Source organism: Orcinus orca, chromosome 6 (assembly GCF_937001465.1).
Source record: "Orcinus orca chromosome 6, mOrcOrc1.1, whole genome shotgun sequence".
NCBI lineage: Eukaryota > Metazoa > Chordata > Mammalia > Artiodactyla > Delphinidae > Orcinus > Orcinus orca.
The window spans coordinates 101,121,975-101,142,614 of record NC_064564.1 but is presented as its reverse complement, the minus strand read 5'-3'; the positions used below and the strand labels follow the sequence as shown (position 1 = coordinate 101,142,614).

At 55.2% G+C, this 20,640-nt stretch overlaps 1 protein-coding gene across 2 annotated transcripts in view; it reads right to left on the bottom strand.

The window, feature by feature from the left end:
* COL27A1 (collagen type XXVII alpha 1 chain) overlaps positions 1–20,640 on the bottom strand; it is a 143,830-nt gene that overhangs the window by 77,248 nt on the left and 45,942 nt on the right. For both annotated transcript variants that reach the window (XR_007477910.1, XM_004269304.4), the window contains exons 8-14: positions 20,068–20,112; positions 19,395–19,448; positions 18,917–18,961; positions 15,907–15,960; positions 14,992–15,036; positions 6,996–7,049; positions 4,510–4,554 (exon numbers count right to left, since the gene is read on the bottom strand). Coding sequence is in view for 1 of the 2 variants with exons in the window: in XM_004269304.4 (XP_004269352.2) it covers positions 4,510–4,554; positions 6,996–7,049; positions 14,992–15,036; positions 15,907–15,960; positions 18,917–18,961; positions 19,395–19,448; positions 20,068–20,112 (342 nt within the window). In the remaining variant the exon portion in view is untranslated. The remainder of the gene's footprint in view (positions 1–4,509; positions 4,555–6,995; positions 7,050–14,991; positions 15,037–15,906; positions 15,961–18,916; positions 18,962–19,394; positions 19,449–20,067; positions 20,113–20,640) is intronic.

The window sequence follows — 20,640 nt, the reverse complement described above, 5'->3', positions numbered from 1 at the left end:
TCTGCCCTCACCCCCAGCATCACTTCCCTGAGCCCACAGGCCAGGTCAGGCCCCTGCCATCATCTCTGAGCCTGACCTGGCTTTCGCCATGGCCTGTTCCATACCCATGACCATTGACGCGGGTGCCTATGTGGCCACTGCCTGTCCCATGCCCCAGAGGAAGCCCTCACTAAAAGTGGCTAAATCAGTGGGTGAAAAAGAAACCTGCACACTACTCTCATTTACAAACCCTCTAGGTTAAAATCTGGCCACAGTGTTGCCTGGAACTGCCTTTTAAGGCAACGAGGCCTCTTTCCAGAAACTCTGATAGGGGGTCAGCAGCCTGAGGACAGGACCTGGGAGCTGTGGCCAGTCCCGGCTCCTGTGTGGTCTTAATAAGCACCATCTCTCACACACAACAGCCGCTGGCACTGCCCAGTCCGCACTCTAACATACTCTCTCCATTCAGCCCAGAAGTTGTGTGGAACTAGACGCAGCGGTGAAGTTCACGAGCTGTGAACACAGACCGAGCTCCAGCTTAACAGCTGGGTGACCTCGGGCAGGTGCTTAAGCCTCTCTGAGCCTCGGTTTCCTTGACTGTACGATTGTAATCCCACTTCCCACTCAGAGGCCTGCTATGATAATTAAATACCTAGCACAGGACCCAGCACACGAGGGGTTGGTAAATGCCAGCTAGTGGGGTTCCTGACCTTGATTTCCAGACAAAGAAATAAAGCCAGATGATCATTTAGTAACAGAGTATGGTAGACTTGTCCACGATATCCCACATGCTGGCATTTGGCCAGATCACATATTCTTTGGGTCTCATTAAATGGAGAAGCCAAAATTCCCTTTGTGTCGCTCGGAAGAAAAAAAGACAGAAATTTTCTCTGTTGAGCAGATTCTGGAAACAGGCACACTTTGCTTGAAGCCCGGCCAAAGGGTTTCAGTTACTCAAAGGGGGCTGTTTCCAGGCTGTCTCTGCAGAGGGCCACCAGCGGCTTATGAGACTGGGGTCACACAGTCCCTCGCTGGAGACCTCAGGCTCCACTCAGCCTCCTCACGAGGGTGACCAGGCTGCTGCCGCCCGCCTCAAGCAGCTCGAGGCTCCCAGCCTAAGGCGTGTCAAGCACACACAGAGCAGACAGAAGCTCCATACATGTTAATCTGTCCTCCCTCACCCTTCCTCCCGCCTGCAAGGACCCGGGGGACTGTGGAAGTTTCGACTTCAGTCTGCATGCAAATCGCTTCAGCTGACTAGACAGAAGGCATTGTATGAATCTGAATCCCCACTAACATGCTTGTCACTGTGTGGAATTCCCATTTGCTCAGCTAAAAACCCACATCCTCTGGAAAACCGTAGGTGACTCACGATCCCTCTTCCCTTTAGAAAATTCCTTTCCTCTCCAACTCTCTGGGGAAGCAATTTTTCCCCCAAGCACAGAAGCTGCTGTCCCCCAAAATCCAGGTCAGGAGTGGGTGCCTTGGGTGGGAGAGGGCACTGGCTTGGAGGAGAGTGGTGGTGATTTGGTGGGTGCAGGTCTAGCCCTGTGGCACCCCCAGGCACAAGGAGAAAGGAATGTCACCTTGGCAACAAAGGGGATTTAAAAACAGGAAGCGAGACTGAAAGTGGCCAGAGAAAGACATAAGGCAAAGGCGGGCTGGAGGTGTGGGGGGTGGACAGCAGCTCTTTGGAAAGGGGATCATGAGGGGGTGCAGGGCCTGAGAAATGCAGGGACACCCAGGGCTCACCCCTAGCTCAGGCCTCTCAGAAGGGGGGCAGGAAGAGAAGTGCCCTGAACTAGGAGTTGGGGGACATGGCCTCTGATCATGCCTCCATCTTCTCCTGCCCTGTGTGTGACCTTGACCTAGGGCCTCAGTCTGCCCATCTGCCCAATGGGACTCTCCTAAGAGATACTGAGCACAGGGTTGCCAGATTGAGTGAATAAAAATACAGGATGCCCAGTTAAAATCTGAGTGTCAGATAAACAATCAAACAAATGAATGATATTTTAGTATAAATGTGTTCTAAATATTGTATCTGAAATTCAAATTTCACTGGGCGTCTTATATTTTATCTGGCAGCCCTAACTGTGGAGAGCAAAGGGGAGCATCGGTGGGAAAGAGCTTTGTAAAGAGTCAGGAAGGCCAAGGGCTATGACGGCATAGTCTCCAGCATCTGCGCATTTGGCCAAGCAATATTCTTGCCCCTCTCAGCATCCAACCTAGTGGGCGCCAACAATGACAGACAGGCACACGTGCCAAGGATGACAGCCAAGGTACGTAAACATCCCTTCAGAAACGCTTTGGGGACGGGGATCATATAGCCTGAAGAAGGGGCCTTGGGAAGCACAGACAACAACAAGCTTTACGTCTTGAACAGCGTCTCCCAGGGGCAGGGAGATGAGCTGGGCTCAAAACACAGGAAAACCCCGCACAATGAGAGCTCTGTGAACGCGGACGGGCTTTCACAGGAGGGAGCTTCCAACACCAGGGTGTTCAAGTTGGAGTTTAATGACTGTATGACCAAAATGCTCCAGAAGGGAGTCCTGCTGAGCTTAGAGAAGGTTGGACCAGTAGACTTCTGAGATCCTCATTAACGTCAGGTTCTCTAACACTCATCGCAGACATTTCTTTTTCCAAAGCATTCAGGTCAGTGCCTTGTGCCAAAGAAGGTGCTCAGCAAAGGACATCAGGGATGACAAATGTAGGACTCGTGTGTTGACACTTCCTCAGCCCAAGCCAAGGCAGACATCACCGATTTGCAGCACCCTCTCCTACGAATTTCCAATGTGGCTTTGAAATCTTTCTCCATGCAGCACTCCAGATGGCTGCTACCAGGCATAAAATACATTATGTGTGTGTGTAAAACACTACTACTAGCACTACTACCACTACGGAATCACTACATGTTAACAGTCCTTTATTATTAACAAGTAATAGTAAAATCATTCATATTATGATTATTATTAAATTTATTATTATTACAACTAGTGCTTCTTGAGTGCTTACTATGTACTAGGCACTATATATGTACTAGTTTCCTTAAATCCTCACAACATTCTCCCAAGTGAGGTACTAATATTATTCCCATTTTAAAGATGAAGAAATTGAGGCACGGGAGTGGGGGGGAAGGGGTAATTGCTCAGAATTGCAATTAAATGAGCGATAGAGCTAGGATTTGAACCCAGGTGATCTGGGTCTAGGGACTACCTTCTTAACCACTTGACTGGACTGGACCGGGTGTGTTTGTGATCCTAACAAGAGCAGGAGCGAAGATCCCATCTTACAGAGTGGATCCCTGAGGCTCAGGGAAGTGAGGCCGTAACTGAAGACCACAGAGCCCAGAGGAGGCGAGGCCAGGATTGATCTGACCTCCACCCTGACCCTGCCCTGGTTCTGCTCCCACCCACCTGAGCAGGAGCACATTGCCCATGGGAACCTCTGGGCCCTCTTCCCAGGACTGGTCTCCCCTGAACAATGGGGCCCCCCAACTCTCCAGGGCCTTCTCCAGCCTCCTTCTCGATAGAATCTCTTGGCACAGTTGCTGGAGTAGCCAAAGCTGGCAGCCCATTTGTGAAACTAGGGAACGGTCTACTTGTGTAAGCCCCTCAGACTCACACCCCATGAGGTATGACCCCAAGGACAGAGGAGAGGGGGCATCAGACCCTCAGGGAAGCTCCTAGACTCATTTTCCAGGCTCGGGCCTGTCCCTGGCTCTTGGGGCTGGGCCCAAGGTCAAGACTAAGCCTCTGAAGGCCCAGCAGGGAGCCATGGTTTTGGCTAATAGCACCACCCCACAAGGCTACCCCAACCGGATGGAGTTAGAGGTCAGATTGCCCCTGACCTCCCCGCGTACGGGCCTCTCGGTCCCGGGCACACCAGGAGGCAGGAACAATAAAGAATATTTAACAATAACAATATTATAATAAATGAATATTTACTGAGTGCTAGACCTTGTGCCGAAGACAGTACAAGCAATGCCTCATTTAATCCTCACAGGCACCCCAAGAGGATTCCACCACCAAACCCATTTTACAGATGAGGAACTAAGGCTCAGAGAGGGTAAGTGAATTGGTCCAGGTCACACAGCCGGGATGTGGCAGAACTGTGACTTGAACTCAGGTGGTCTGGCTCCAAAGTCAGTGTTCTGAAAAGGATGGAGAAGACTGTCCAGCATGGCCCAGAGCCTCAGCTCCTCTGCCAGTCACTTCCTTTGTCTGGACCTGAAGCACCTCACCTGTCAAATGGGCACACTACCACCTGCCTAGACCTTGCTGCGGAGCGATGGACAGGCAGCAGGTGTGAAAGTACATGGCAGTCCCATGCTCCTAGCGCCCATACTCATTTAACTACTGAAGAAAGGGGCTGGGAGAAGGCAGGTGATCCATCTGAAGCCACACAGCAGGCCTTTCTTCCCTGAGCCCCCTTCCTAGACTTGTCTGTCCCAGCTCCTCTGAGGGGACTTGTGGCTTGTTCCCCACACCCGGCATCCTGGCCCTCCCCGTCCCCAGGCATCTGTGTACTTACGATGAGGCCAGGGACTCCTAGGGGCCCTGGTAAGCCCAGTTCTCCCTGCAAAGAAAGAGAGACAAAGGTGGTTACTTGCTCTGTCTCTCTCCAGGCCACGCCCTCCACACCATCCTCCACGTGGGCACCTGGTGGAATCCTTTGGAGCTGACCACTCCTTTTTCCTGACTCTACTGAGCCTGGCCTGGAGTTTGAACGAGACCCTCCCCGCCTCTGCCATCAGCTTTCCACATCTGTAAAATGGGGAGGTTGGATTTCCAAATCCAATACCTTCCAATCGTAGGTGTGAGAATGGGCAGAATCCTGATCGTGGCGATAAAGACGCGCGGGATGCCTGACCCAGATCTCACTTCGCTCTCACTTTACAGACGGCAAAACTGAGGCTCCAAAGGTTAAGCAATTTCCCAAGGTCAAGTTCAAGGAAGTAACACAGTGGTGAGGGCACCAAGCTGAGAGCCACCAGGCTGGCCTCCCTCTCTCTCAGCCAGGAGGTGCTGGGGGCCCTCAGAGAACCTCCCCACCCCAACCTCCCACCAGAAGGAGGCTCTCCGGTTCCCACCTCCCAGGGCCTCTGAGAGGCTGCACAGCTCTTGCCTGGGAGTCAGGAGATGTGGCCGTGTGTGGCAGTGTGCAAGTTTCTGTTTCTCAAATCTCTAAAAATGGACATTCAGGGCTTCCCTAGTGGCGCAGTGGTTGACAGTCCGCCTGCCGATGCAGGGGACACGGGTTTGTGCCCCGGTCCGGGAAGATCCCACATGCCGCGGAGCGGCTGGGCTCGTGAGCCATGGCCGCTGAGCCTGCGCGTCCGGAGCCTGTACTCCGCAATGGGAGAGGCCACAACAGTGAGAGGCCCGCGTACCGCAAAAAAAAAAAGAAAAAGTGGACCTTCAATGGCTTGCACCAGTAAAGACAGGTAGAGGGGTCTAGAGCAAGCTCAAAATGCAAAGGTGTCTCTAGAAATGGTGATTCGTAATAACCAACATCCTCCAGAGCGTTTGTCTTCCTTCATCTGTGCAATCCCAGACGGGAGGTCATTGCTACAGCCACGAGAAGAGGAGGAGGGGAAGCAGCCTTGGCTTTAAAATGAAGGACCCGAGGCTCAGGAAAGGGAAGGGACCTGTTCAAGGTCACTCATCAGGTCCTCTTTCTGCTCCTCTGGGCCAGGAGAACAAAGACATCCCTGCCCCTCCCCAAGGGCACTTCCAGGATGACGTCACATGTTATAGTGGTTAATCCAGTAACTGATACACTGAGGGAAAGACTCTGGTTTCTCACCCCGGTACCATTGCCAGTGCTCTTTCCTCCACCTGGAGTGTCCTCCCACCTCTTTCCTCATCCCAATTCCAACGCCATCTTCTCCAGGAGTCTTCCCTGCTTCTCTCTCCCTCCTCCTTAGCACCTGGGACCTCTTTGATCCCACCCATCTCAATTCACCTCGTGCAATGGACTAGGGAGATGGCCATGGGCTCCTCCAGGGCAGGAGACGTGCCCCATTATTACCTAATATTTACAACCCCTCCATCCAGTGAACGCTTTTCATAGGCCCAACACCTCCCTGCCCTCTCTCATTTCATTCTCGCAACAGTCCTCTGAGGCCGGCATCGGACCCCGTGATTTACAGATAAGGAAACCGAGATCCAGATGGGTGAACTGATTTGTCCAAGCTTCCACGCCTGGCAAGCGGTGCAGCAGGATTCAAACCCAGGTCCATGTGGCTCCGAGGCCAGGGCTTCAGCCCTGCAGGGAGCCCAGAGGTCAGCCCCAGCTGGGTGGGGCTCAGGGAGCATGTGTGGAATTGACATGGGCACATAATCACGTGCTGTGTATGGATCTAGCAACCACCTCCGGGCACAGCTGTGCAGGCTGGAAACCCCAGGAGAATCGGGGGGACATGGCAGGTGTTCCAAAGAGCTCTGGACATGGTCTGCACTCCGAGGCAGAGAACAATCTTCCCCCCGCAGGAGCTGGAGCCTGGGACGGGAAGGGAGAGGCGGGCTCAGCTCCCCAGGGCAGGCTGACCTGGTTCCTTCATGGGCCTCGATTATTTACAAACGCTATAAACATGCCTATGCTGGAGATTTCTTTAGAACTAGGTTCTTCCCTGCATACAGGGCCTGCAAACCATCTGCTTCCCAGGCCCCATCCCATAAACATTTCTGGTGCTTTGTAAGATGGCAGCAGCTCTGGCTTCCCCAGTGGAGAGTGACCCATGAACCTTCCTGAGTCCCTGAGGATGGGACATAGCCCAGGACTTTGGGACCCGGGGCTCAGTGGGCTGGAAGGCTCTCCTGGTGGCAGGGGGTACACAGGGCATCCATGGCAGACAGGACCCCGGGGTTCAGAGAAATCACGCAGTTTGTCCAGGAGCGCCCAGCTCATGGGCTCATGGGTGGCCCGGCTGGCTGACCTAAAAGCTTAGGTTCCTAAAACCTGCTATGTGTTTGCTCCAAATCTCTCTCCTGTACCCAAAGACATGAAATACTTACGGGGTTTCCATCCAGTCCCGGAGGGCCTCTTTCCCCAAAGTCTCCAGGAAACCCCTGAGGGCATGAGAGAGAGCAAACATCTGCAGATTAGTGTTTATACCAGCGGGTGGCTTTGATCCAGACTCCCAGGGGACACAGGACACATCCATGCAGTCTCATCTCACTCCCTGGTTCCAGGATCTGGGCAGGCTGTGGAGTCCCGAGTCACCTCGGGCCCTCAACAAACTTTCCCCGTAAAGAACATCCCAAGGACCAGCTACTGTGGAGGAGCCCATGGCCAGGGAGCCCTCTTCCCATGGCCTCAGAGTCTCAGAAAAGAAAATAGTACCCAGCTCGCCGGCATGGAAATGCCAGCGCCCATGCTGAGACCCCGTCCTGATGGAGTCTGGGGTCAGGAAGCTGGGTCTAGGCCTGGACCAGTCACTGACTTGCTGAGAGTTTTAAGAGTCACTCCTTCCCCTGTGGGCCTCAGTTTCCCCATTGGTCGAAGCAGGAAAGCCCTCTGCAGCATTTCCCAGCTCAGACCTTCTGCCATTTTTGTGACGTGCTCTTTAAAAGCTACCCTGTGGACCCACAATCCTCATTTTACAGATAAAGAAGATGAGGCTCTGAAAGGGTATGTGTCGAGGTCATACAGAGTCACATGGATGGGGGACATCAGCACCGCGGCCACAGGTGAGGTTCGGCAGCTGAGAGCAGCCCGGAGGCCCGGCCCGGATAGATCTGGCCCTCTCGCCCCCTCCGTGACCCCACTCCACGCTCTCTGGGGACACAGGCAGCTGGAAAAACATCAGCTGTGGGGAAGCTTCTGGTGGCCGAGGAGGGGGAACAACTCCATTCTACTTCAAAAGGAAAAGCAAGTCCTCGAGCTTGGAATTCAGGGAAATCTGTTCTCCCCTCCTTGAATTCAAATCACTGTTTTTCCAGGGAAATTTAATGAAAAACAAAGCACATGTTTTTCTGACCAAGTGGATGCCTGAGCTGTTCAAACAGAAAAGATTCTTCATGGAGCATAATTTGTTTCTGGTTTCTAACGCTACCGCTACTGGGGGAATCCAGTAAGTAGATTAAACTAAAAAGACCAAAGCTAAAAACAAAACCCAAACCAATTACAAAGTCTACATTGGCTGAGCAAAGAGACCTTGAACTGTGTGTGCATCTAGGCCTTTGTCTTGCCCTGGCCAGAATTCTATTCCCCTCAAATCCCACCTCTGCCAGGAAGCCCTCACGGACGGAAGGGCAGGCATTGATATGGATCGTATAGGAGGCGTGGCTTCATTCAGACACCCAAAGGAGGAAACGAGGACATATTAAAGAGATTTGGGCCAAGCCAGTGACTTTGTATGCAAAACTTTACTTGCCTTTGACATTCACCCTTGAGGGAAAGGTTATTTATTGGTCCCATTTAACAGATGGGGAAATTGAGGCTCACAGAGAGAAATGTCACTTGACCAAGGACAAAAAGCAAGTCTGTGGCAGAGCTGAGCATGGGCAAATCCTGGCATGCAGAAGCTGCTCCAGTGTGTGCCTGACTGGTTTTAGAGAGTGGCAGAGGTAGGGGTGTGTGTGTGTGTGTGTGTGTGTGTGCGTGTGCAATTGCATGCACATTCAGATCAAGTTTTTGTGGGGCCACATCTGACCGTATCTAAGATGCCTCTTCCCACATCCTTGGAGTCCCCCTGGCAAATTCCAATCCAGCCCCTCTCAGGCATACTGTAAGGTAGAGAGCCCTCTCACCTCCTGTGGCAGGAGACATCAGCTGGGTGAGCAGTGGGCAGGGAAGGCTTCTGAAGGCACTGAGCTACTGCCTCTGCCTTTGGGGGCTTGGCACGAGAGGACAATCCTTCAGGGGACAAGGGGGATGCTGTCTAGCCGGGCACCTGGCTGACTCCACGTGGCCTACGAGCAGCAGAATTTGGGGAGTCCATGCTCTGCTCTCCAAGTTCAATGTCTGGAGACTCGCCCGGGCTCGCCTCCAGGTTGACTGTGTGACTGCAGGCAGACCCTCACTTGGGCCTCTGTCCTGCTCAGGCTGGGGGGGTGTGATCTCTAAGAATCCTTCAGCTTGGCCCAATCCCTGGACAAGGCCTGGGAGGAAGGAGCCTGCTCCCTGAGGTGCAGGAATGCCCGCCCCCCGGCCCCGCTGCCACCAGGAAGAGAGAGATCCTGACGGCATTCCCCAGGCACCAATCCTGGCTGCGATGCCCAATATAATCATACCTAGCAGCCACCAGGCAGGTTCAAACCCACAGGTCTGCAGTCAGGGCCACTCCAGGTTGGCTCAAGGACTCCTCTCAGACTCAGCTGCCGGCCCAGCTTCCCCTGTGAGGCTTTAGAACCAGTGCAACCCAGTGACAATCCTGGCTCTACCACCCACAGGCCTCTCCAAGCCTCGGTTTTCTCTGCTGTACAACTGGGGCACTGAGACAATGAACCAAGATGCTGGATGCCGGGCAAGTCCCTGGCAGCACATGGAGGCAGCAAGGTGAGGGCACATCTCTGAGGCATAAGCAAGGGAGAGACCATCAGAATGGTCAAAACCCCCAAGAGAGGCACTTATGTGGACAAAATGCAGCCTGAGTATAGCCAGTGGGTGACGACGGGGTGGGGGTGGGGGGTGACAGCAATGACAGAAACTGCAAACTCTAACAGCCCAATGAGAGAGGGCTTATTATTGGTTCCATCTTAGAGATGAGGAAACTGAGGTCCAGAGACGTTAGGGAATTTGTCTGAAGTCACACAGCTATGGAATAGCAGAACTGGGATCTGAACCCAGGCAGTCTGACTCCAGAGCCCAGTCTCTTAGCTACGAATGGACCATGAATACACAACCAGACTAGAGCAAGCTTGTGGTCTCTCGAGGGAACGGCATTACTGAGGCTCAGGACTGGTTCTGCTTGTACGTGCTCAGTGGCCTCATCCCCGTCTCCACCTTGTCTCCCTTCCTTCGGAGAAGCCAAGCAGATGACCTCTAGGGTAATTAAGAACACACTAGTTGGAAAAAAGGGCTTTAAAAGAGCTGGAACAGTTCTATGATTGGAATAATCATAGATGGTCTAGGATGGAAAGACCCTAGGTGTTCCTGACATTCAGCACCTCCTTCTGGAGGCGCAGAACCTGCCCAAGGCCCCATCAGGCTGCTAGCTTGCTGCATCCTTCCACCCCTGGGCAACACATCCCAGTTCTGACACTTGCCCTCGGCCCTGGCGCTTGCTCCTCTGGATCCCAGAGAGGCAGCCGCCGAGATGAACATGCACCACCACTTCCACCCGGCCTGCTTCTCTCTGTCTGGCCGTGCCCGCCTGTGCATGGCGTGTACTCCCGGCCCAGCCGGCAGCAGGACCTTCCTGTGCAGGCCTGAGCTCCTGGCTGCAGCAGGCTGGCCCGAGGCCCAAGGAACGGGCTCGGCGTCCTGCCGGGCCCCAGCCACGTGGTTTCTCCACTTTGCCAGGTCGGGCCCCCCTGGGGAACTGAATGCCTCGTACTTTGAGCAGAACAAGGCCCAGGAGGAGACAGAACCAGGATCCAGGGCGAGACTCCACATTCTCTCTTGGCTACAGCAATTCAGAGGAATAGACGAGGAAAAAAGGAATGGTCCTCATAACCACATCTGCAGCAGGATGCCGGAGGCTGAGTGGGCCTCTGAGAGCCCTCTCATCTAACCCCTGCCTGCAGCCAATGTCTACCCAACGGTCTGCTCCGGAAGGTGGGATGTAGGGGCAGGGATGCATGCAGCCTCCAGGATCAGAAGTCCTGCTACGTCTTGAAGACTCAGCCCCCTGGCCTGCAAGATGGTCAGCCCTGTCCCACCCACCTGACGACTCACCTGCCCAGCTCCCCCTGGGCTGAGGAAGAGGTGAGGTGTTTGTAATCCAGCCTCTGGTAAACTTGAATGCGTCATCACACGCTGGTTCGGTACCAACAGTGGGAATCCGTAACAACCTCTAGGAAGAGTCTGCAGAAGGACCTTGGAGCCCTCTTTACAGGGTTACCTTCTCCAAAGTCAGAAGGTCCCTGCACAGGTTTGACCTGCATCCTTCCTACTGCACTTGACAACAGCCTGTATTCTTTTCTAGAAGATGCGTGCTCTCGGAGTGTGCCAACAGGGAAAGACCCCTTGAGATCCAACACCCTCTTCTCACGAGGCTGAGCATCTTCTCACCCTGCCTTCTGATACTCACCTGGGAATCCACCCACAAATAGTCACCTCGGCGGGCAAGGAGGACGGAGGCAGGGAGAGCAGGATTCCAGGGTTGCCGGCAGACCTGGGGCAGCTCCGGCTCAAGTCTGGGACCGTGGGGATCACAGCCCTAGCTCACAGCATCACCACCAAGAAGAACCTTCATCTGCTTTGTCCTCAGTTTCCCCATTTGAAAACCACTTTGCTCCCTGTTCCCCATAGGCTGAGAAGTGGAAAGAGCCTGAGGTCAAAACTGAACCATGTGAGAAGCCCTGTCCCAACCCGGATGGGCATGTGGCCTCGGACAAGTCCCAGTTGTCCCGAAGCCACACACCGAGGGAGCTGGAGCCAAGGCTGGACCTTTCCAGCTCTAAGCTTTAGGGTCTGCCCGCCTGACTCACTACACAAGACCAGCCTTGGCAGGCCTGGCCAGAGGCCATGAGAGAAGCTGTGAGCAGGGGCTGGTCTTGCCAGGCATTCCAGCGGGCTTGATAGTGAAGCCACAGGGTGCCGGACAAGAGGATTTGCTGCGGCGTCTTCCTAGGCCCCATGAGAGACCCTTGGCTGAAAGACATGGCTCGGTCCCCAGCTGTGCGTGTCACTGCACTGTGCCCCAGACGAGCTGGGATAGCCCGGGAGAAACCCCTTCAACTCCAGCCAACTGTGTAACATCTTATACCTGGTCCCCTCCTCAGGAAACCACAACACATTTCACTTTCCAGCGGGTGATGTGAGATGAGAGCTGCGGTCTAAGCTTTCCTTCAGAGGCTGAAGATGTGAGCACAGAGAGGAGACGGGTGATGTGGAGAGCGCCCTGCACGAACAAGCAAGGGTCCTCGGTTCAAGTCCTGATTCTGCCACCCATGTGCTGTGTGACCTTGGGCAAGTTACTGGCCTCTCCAAGATACGGCTGCTTGTCTGTCTGATGAGGAAGTTGGGCCACATCGTCACTAATGTTCCTGCAGCTCTGATGTGCTCTGACCTCTGCTGTCTTTCTCAGCTCCCATCAGCAAAAGACTCCCACACACCTTCCTTCCCAGCCTGACACTGAGCAGGCCGTGTGCATGGGCCTAAGGTTTTGCTTGCTGGAGAGAAATGGACTCCAGCAAAATCATCACCAGGCCTGCCAGAAATGAGGCCAGCTGGGATCTGGCATGAGGGAATTCAGCTCATTCTCCTGCCATTTCCTCTTGTTAATAAGTGCCTAGAAATCGCCTGGCCCAAAGCTTCGACAACAGGAAAACCCATTCACAAGGAGCCCCCAACCCCATCAGGCAGATCAAGGGCTCAGGAACACATAACAGGGGGATGACCCTAAAGTCTGCTCAAGCAGCGTGTGGGCCAAGGGCACAGCAGACTAGGCGGCCAGGCAAAGGCACAGACAAAGCCCTAGGGACTCAGTGATATGAAGTATATTCCACACAAATTAAATCACATCCGACGCAGACCTTGCCCATTTGCTGGCCATGTCGGCTGGACCAGAGTCAAGGAGACTTTCACAGCCCTCAGGGGTATTGCGTGGCCATGGGGCTGTTTGGCAGAACGGGGTCGGTTTCTCGCACTCACGCCTGACACCCCATTGCCAGGGAACACCCATCATGGAGGGCAGGGTGGAATCTTAGGAAGTTAAAGACACAAGGCACGGAGCAAAGAAGCAGAAATGAGCTGTAAGTTAGGGGGGTTGAAGTCTGGCAAGTCCTCAGAGGGTCTCTGGGCAAATGGCTTTGAAGCCTCAGTTTCCTCGTGTGGAAAATAGGTATAATCAATCTTACCTCAAAGAATCATGGGAGAACCACATGTCGTTCAAATACCATGAAGGTAAAAGGGCCTCAGCAAGTGTTGCCTTTTTTTTTTCTGGTCTGTTTTGGCTGTAGTGCTGTCCCTAGTGCCACACCCTGGGACAAGAGGTAGAAGCTCGGGCTGCTACATTCTAACCCAGCTCTGACTCTCAGAAGCACAAGGCCTTGGCCAAGTCACTCATCCCCTGACCCTCAGTCTCCTCATCTGTAAAGTGGCAATGCCAGGCCCTCTGTGGGGCTCCCAGAATGGAGTCTGAGCAAATCCCCCATGGGTAGCATTGGAGGCAGGCCTGGGTGATGGGACAGGGCCCCACTGAGATATTCTAAGTAAGTCAACTGCTCCCACTCTGCAACTTAAACTTTGGAAAAACAGATCCAGAGAGGTAAAGCCACTGGCTCAAAGTCACACAGACCAGAGAGATCCTCGGCCACCCAAACAACTACGAATGGAAACAGTGAATGCCACTATTATATTGAGTTCTTACTACTTAACAAGCACAATGACCCCACGAGCTAGAAGCTATCATCCTCATTTTTCATATGGGAAAACTGCAGTTCAGAGCCAGTAACGGTCCTACCCCAGGACCTTTGCACCCACTGTTCCCTCAACCTGGAATGCTCTTCCCCAGAGAGCCACATGGCTCCCATTCTCACCTTTTTCAGGTTTCTCAAGAAGAGAGGAGGACTTCCTGGGCCAACTTATCCGACATCCCATACCCCAAGTACTCACGGTCCCCCTACCCTACTCCATCTTAACACTCAGCACCACCTGACGTTCAACCACTCACCCTCCATTCCCCCATTCAGTCACTGTCTGTCTGTCTGTCTGCCCTTGAGAATGGGAATGTCGTCTTGTTCACTGCTCAGAACCAAGCACAGTGCCTGGTCCATGGCACACACTCAACTTCAGTGAATGAATGAATGAGTTTCCTTGCCAAAGGGCTCCTGGCTTGAGGAAGAGATCCAGAGGCCAAGCCAGCCCTCACAATTTGCTGTGTGACCTTGGGCAAGTCCTTGCCTTGAAGCCAGAAGCATCAGGTGCTGCTCCTTGTCTACATCTAAGTGTCAGATATCAGCCCTCAGGCACAGGGGGGCTGTCAGCCACGGACTGTCCTAGGTACACCCTCTGTCAGCTCCTTGAGGCCAGGACCTGGATCTTGCTTTTCTCTGAATCCCCCACTTGGCCCCCAGAGGACCCAGATCCCTAGACTACAACAGGTAAGGTGCCCATGAACACGCATGCCAACCCTAGAATCACAGACAACCCCCTCTGGGCCACCCTGGGTGCTCCCGGCTCCCTCCCAGCTGCCTCTCACCGTCTAACCTCCTCCCCCGCCATCCCTTCTCCATCAACCACAAGCAAAGGGACGCCCAGACCCGGAGCTGAGGATGGTTCCAGGCTTAGGAGTTGAACTGCAGGGCGGCAGCAGAGAGCCTTAAGCCACCAGCATGGGCCGGGCCAGAAAGAAAGATGCCTCAGTCACAGTCCTGGGTCTCCTTCAGCCTGACCTGGTGGATCGGGGGTCCTGCTCAGCCCCTCTTGTGGTCATGCCTCCTGTGGGTCTACCCAACACCCCACAGCTCTCTGACCTTGTGTGTACATGAGTAAAACAGGTGACACCAGGACAACACGGAGCCTGAGTGTTCTCTGACACAGGAGTGCAGATACCCAGTCTAGACCCCGTCTAGAGCAGGCCCCCCAGCAAGGACACTCATGACCCAGACAAGCCCCGCCCCCAGACACAGAACTACACTGCAGGGCAATTGCTGGATGCACAGAGAGGCTGCATCCCAGAGCGGCCCAGCGTCCACGGGAGGCCCCAGCCCCAGTCAGTGTTCTGGCAGCAGGACACAAGGCCCAGACAGCCCCCCACGCACACCCACACACTCAAAGCAGAGCAAGGGCAGAGCAGAGAGAAGCGAAGAATGCCCAGGCCGCGGGTGGACGGGGCCGCGTGGCCAGTGGGAGGTCAGGTTCACCCATAGAATCTGCGTAATAGACACGGAAAATCTTTACCGGCCTACCCATCTTGCCCCTCTTGCCAGGAACGCCGGGTAGACCCTGTAGGGGGAAACAGGGAAGAAGTCAAGACAGGATTCCAGCAGGAGACAAGCAGTGTTGCCCCAAACCAGCCCCTCTTTCACCCACAAGAGGACGTCACAGAGGGCCTGGCCTCTGGTCCACAAACACAGCAGGCTCCAGTTATCTGCACACCAGATGGGCGGTCCTCAGAGGCTATAGAGTCGGGGCCCGCGTGGACGTGAGCTGGGGAGATTCCTAAGGAAAGCACCCAGTGCCCTGGTATTCAGCAGACACTCAATAAATGCTCCTTCTGTTTCCCTAAGATCCTCTTTACCCAGCTTGTTGATGAGATTACTATTGAGTTCCCAAATACGGGCTCAGGCGGGGAGGGAACAGAGAGGAAGGTCCGGAGGCCTGTGGGAGCAAAGGCAGCCACAGACACACATAAACAGATGAACATGGTGTGTTCCGGAAAGCTCTACAAAACTGGTGCCTGGCGGGATCTGGCCCACGGGCCGTAGCTTGTAGGCACTTGATCGGAAATAGGAAATGAGCCCGTTTCTCACTTTCTGAAAGCCCTTCAGTAGCTCCCCACGGTCTCAGAACACAGTCCCTCTCCTGACCTTGGCCCCTGAGTGCCGTATAACTGCTCCCAGGTGCCCCCGCAGCCTGTCTCGCCCCATTCCTGCCTCACACTCAGCGCTTTGACTGTGCTGTTAAACTCGCCAAGTCAGCATATGTCCTGGACTTTGCACATGCTGTTCCCTGTGTCAGGAAGGCGTTTGCCTTGACTTGTCCCTTTATCCAACTCCAGGGCACCTCCTCCAGGAGGCATTCTGTGACTTTTCCAGACTGGCACCTGGCAGACGGGGTGGCCGGGTGGGAGGTAAACAAAGAAAGCATACTCACTCGCTCTCCATCGGACCCTGGCAGGCCGAAGAGCCCTGGGAGTCCAATGTAGCCCTAGGAAAGAGCAGAGGGGAGGTCAGAGGGGCCGAGTGGCGGGATATGGCGGGCCCGGCCCGGCCCAGCCCCCCTCGCTGCCCTCTGGCACCCGGCTCCTCTTCCTCGCTGGAGGCATTGGCGGCTCCGGCAGCTCCTCGATGACATAGGCCTTGAGGCAAGTGTATATGCCCATGGACTGCATGGTGCTGGCTTCCACGATGTAGTCCAAAGGCACATACCCTCACGCCAGGGAAGGGCGCGGGCGCTCGCAGGGGGAGGCCCGCCCCGCGCTGGGGGCTCTGGGACCTGCGGGAAGGAAGCTCTCTGCCGGGTTAGATGCTAGGGTGGCGCCAAGCCCTACCCACCCCCAGGGACGCTGGCGGGCGCTCTCGGCTTCTGCAGTGCCTCCTTCTAGGCCTCGAAGGCCCCCCATGGACGCGGGGCTCGAATCCACCCTTGGGCCCCTGAGTGCGTCCGGTGGTGACAGCAGCTGTCACCCAGGCGTGCTGGCATCCCGCAAGCATGTGTGCCACTGTATTCAACCCTCCTGAGGACCCTGCTGACTGCCCACCCTCCCCCCACTAAGCAAGGGAAACTACGGCTCTGGAGAGAAAGCGGCACAACTAGTGAGGGGTGGAGTCCAGCTTTTCCGCCTCCAGCCCTTAACCACCCGGTGCCCTCCGCCAGGCAGGCCCTTCTCAGCCCCACGACTGCACAGCCAACGCTTTCAAGCCCAGCTCTGAGGCTCTCTCCTCTGGCCAGCATCCCTGACGCCCCAAACCAGAAGTCACCTCCTCCCTCCACCCCAGCGCCATATTCGCACCTCAGTTAACAGATGTACCACTTCCTGTTCTGTATCTTCATTAGTGGTGTCCACATTTCATGGCCTCATTAGCCTGGGAGCTTCTCAAGAGCAGGGGCCTAGCCCAGGGTGCCTATCCCTAACCGTACTCTCTAGATGTTTGTGAAATGACTTACTCAGAGCTATAACAAAAGCTAACATTGAGTGAGCACAAACTATGTGCCAGGCCCACTTCTCAGTGCTCTGCAAGCATTAGTGCATTTACTGCGCCCTCATCACACCCTCAGGAGGTAGGAACTATTAGCCTCCTGTAGAGGTGAGACCATTTAGGCCCAGAGAGGTGAAGTGATGTGCCCAGGGTCACACAGCTGGAATGTAGCAGACTGTGGTATTTGAATCCAAGTGATCTGACTCCCAGTCCGGCTCCTAACCACTTTGCTACATTATCTCCCGCAAACAAGCAACCATCGCAGGCTCACAACCATTTCTCCTTCTCTAGAAGTTCAAGAGGTCATAGGGCCTCCTTCTCAGCATCATCTTAACAAGTGACATTTACCGATCCTTCCAAGAAGGGTTTATATCCCAGATTTGCAGGTGACAGACTTGGAGAGGTCCAGTGATGTGCCCAAGCTCCCATGACGGGTTAATGGCAGAGCAGGTCTCAAAGGCAGTCACCCTGCCCCCAAGTCTGTGCTCTGCCTGCTTCATAAACATGAGGCCGGTGGTGGCAGAGTTGGGAGGGCAGTCTGAGTGGCCCCGGCTCACCCAGGCTGCTCAGGACCCTGTGACCCTGGAGACGGGTGTGCTGGGGCCAGACCAGCAATCTCCCCACATGTGGCCTCAGGATGCCACAGCATGGCATATTGCAAGCCCCAGATGTCATTAGCCTGTCTCGCTCCTCCTGTCCTCCTGGCAGATCAGAGACCTGGGGCTGAACTGGGAAGACCTTCTCCCTGGGCTCAGGAGGCCCCTCTGGGGCCATAGCTTGTGGGAACAGCTGGATAAAGGAAAGGAGGCAGGCCCAGCATCCTAGGACAGGAGCCTCCTTGGGTGCTGCCTTTCACCACCCCTACCCCACCCCACCCCATCATCATCATCATCATCATCATCAACATCAACATCATCAACATCAACGTCACCATCATGATGTCCTGGGGAACTTCCCCACCTCCCAGTCGGTCTCCTAACAGCCGCCCATCAGTTCCAGGGATTCGGGCGGAGACTGCAGCCATAAATAGCTTTGGCTCAGGCGCGGAGGACGCGTCACACTTGACCTGGCCTGACGCAGGACTGTGTGACCCACTTGCTGAGCGTTCTTTGAGAGGCAGAGAGCCCAGCCCTCAAAATACCTGGGTCCTCATCCCATCCCCACCTTAGGCGTGCTGTGGGAACTGAGGCTGTCGGATCCCCACCATGAACCCAGTTTCCTTGTGTATAGAAGAGAGAATTCCAGCAGATCATTTCTTAGTCTTCCAAACTCCATTTACCCCCATTCATTTCGCCCAAACCTTCTCTGCTGCCCCACAGCCCACCCAGGAGGCCCCATCGGGTGGCCCCTCCTCAGCACTATTTGCTTCCAAATTCCTGGTATCCCCATAACCATGCCAGAGGTAGGAATGGACATCACTCCCATTGAAAAGATGGGCAAACTGAGGCTGCTAGCTACTCAGGGTTTGTTCCAGGGGCCTTGATGGAGGGGGAGAGCAGATGTTCCTTCAGCCTCCAGGCCCAGGCAACGTTCACCCATCAGGCAGCACTGCCCTCCCAAAAGGGTGGTCCACCCCGTCCTCAGGTGAGAGCAGGAGAGAGGGAGGATTCCAGTGACGGACAAACTGGCCCAGGCTTTAGTTCCCTAGCGCTTGGGATGTGCTGGGGGACACGGCAAGCAAATGCCTGATTATAGCAGCTAGACCATGGCTGAGCCCCCAGCAGACCTTTGCTGCCCAATTACTTGGCCATGGGGACCAAGCTGGCTTAAGGGTTCCCTACCACATGGCCATCCTGCTGCCCCTCTGCGGTCCAGGGAGTGCTCAGGTGGGAGGCCTCGACCCCAACGCCCCCAGCAGACCCTGGGTGGAGGCTTTGCAACCCTGATCTCCCACCAGGCCCACTGGAGGGACAGCTAATGCCCACCGGGCTCCAGCCGGGTAGCGCTTGCCAAGTCCCACTTACCCGGCTGCCTTTGGGGCCAGGGTTTCCTACAGGTCCAGGTAACCCCTGAAACACAAAAGACAGAGGGGCAAGGACATATGGAGACGTGCTACCTGCTGCCAACAACCCAGGGTAAGTCCTGTCTCCTTTGGCCCTCAGCTGCCCCTTCTGTAGAATGGGAGTGGGGTTACATTCGTGGTCTTCAAACTGAGCCCCCAGCTACCCTGGGGTCCCAGGGAGGTGGCTCAGGGGGAGCCTCTGGAGCCCCACCCCCAGAGCCCCGGAACTCCTCTTTCTTCTGTTTCTTCCTGGCATCCTTGCCCTGTTGCCTTCAGAGAAGGTTCCTCGGTACAGCCCCCTTGAACAGCCCTTTCTTCAGGGCCCACCCAGCAGGTGTAGCTGCTTGGCCCCCAGCCTGCCACCTCCCTCTGCCTGGGGGCACCCGTGGCCAGCTCCACACCACCACGGCCACAGAGCTTCCAGAAGCCATATACTGCACCTGCCTGCCAGGGTAACCTTTGGCCCCTGGGCTGCCCTCGGGTCCCGGCTGCCCCTGCAAAGGAACAAGAGAAACGTAAGGAAAGGAGAGACCCTGCCCAGCTCCAGATCTGGGGGGTGGGGGGGGACCAGGGCTTACAATGGACAAAGAGAAGGGCAGGAATGTGAGATGAAATGGGAGGAAGGGGAGGCCATCGGCCTGCTGGGCCCCCAAGCCCACCCCTCTGAGAAACCGGTCAGACCAGCTTGGAGGGACAAAACCTTCTGTGCTCGAAGCCCAGGAATAAGGCCCAGAGGAGGCCTGGCTGGCTGGCTCTCCCATGCTGGCAGCGGCTGCTGCTTGACTTGGGCCGGGGCAGCCAAAATTCCTGCAAACCCCGTGGCGGCGTGTATAATATCCCCTAACATCGCCCGGAACAGGCCAGCTATTCATGGCTCTAACTGGAGTCGAGTGGCTCATGCCAACACCGGGCCGGCATGGACTCCAGCCCTTTCAGGCGGCAGATGTGGCTGGCTGAGAGGTGGGGTAGAGTGGGGGCCCCAGCAGGATGGGAGGCAGAACCTCCTGGCTCTGGAGCTCACTCATGGAGCTGGGCCCAGGGAGGAGGCCAGGGACAGGCAGGGGCTGGAGTGAGGGAGGGCAAGCAGGGTGGGGCAGAGGCTGCAGCCCTCACCTGTTCTCCGGGGTGCCCCGCCGGTCCAGGATAGCCCTTGTGTCCCTGTTGTGGGGGGAAGAGACTGAATCAGGCTGGGAAGACACATCTGGGCCCATGGATCGCAGAGGCCCAGCCTCCCCGCCTGCCTTTTCAGCACTGCATGCACCGTGGCGGGGACGTGTTCAATAAATACTCCCAGAACGGATATATGCACATCGGGGTTCCTGTGGTTCCCTCTCCGCCACCAATGGTTCTTAGACCAGAAGACGTTGGGGGTTGATCACTCCTTGGGCAGGGTTTGGGAGCTAAATTAGGATACGGCAACTGCGAGAGGGTGATGCTGTATCAAACCATTCTTTCCAAATCCAGAGCGAAGGTGGGAACATCTGAAGCAGGGGTGGAGGGATGTCTTAGTGGATGGGTAGACTGATCAGGACCTTAAGGTCTGGGTTATGCTCAACCACCACGATGCTGGGACCTTCTGTCGGGACCTTCTCATTAACCCCCTAACGGAAATGATCTCCCACACATTGACGAAATGTATGAACGAAAATAGCTGCCTTCCTTCTTCCCACTGGTCCCAGCAAGTAT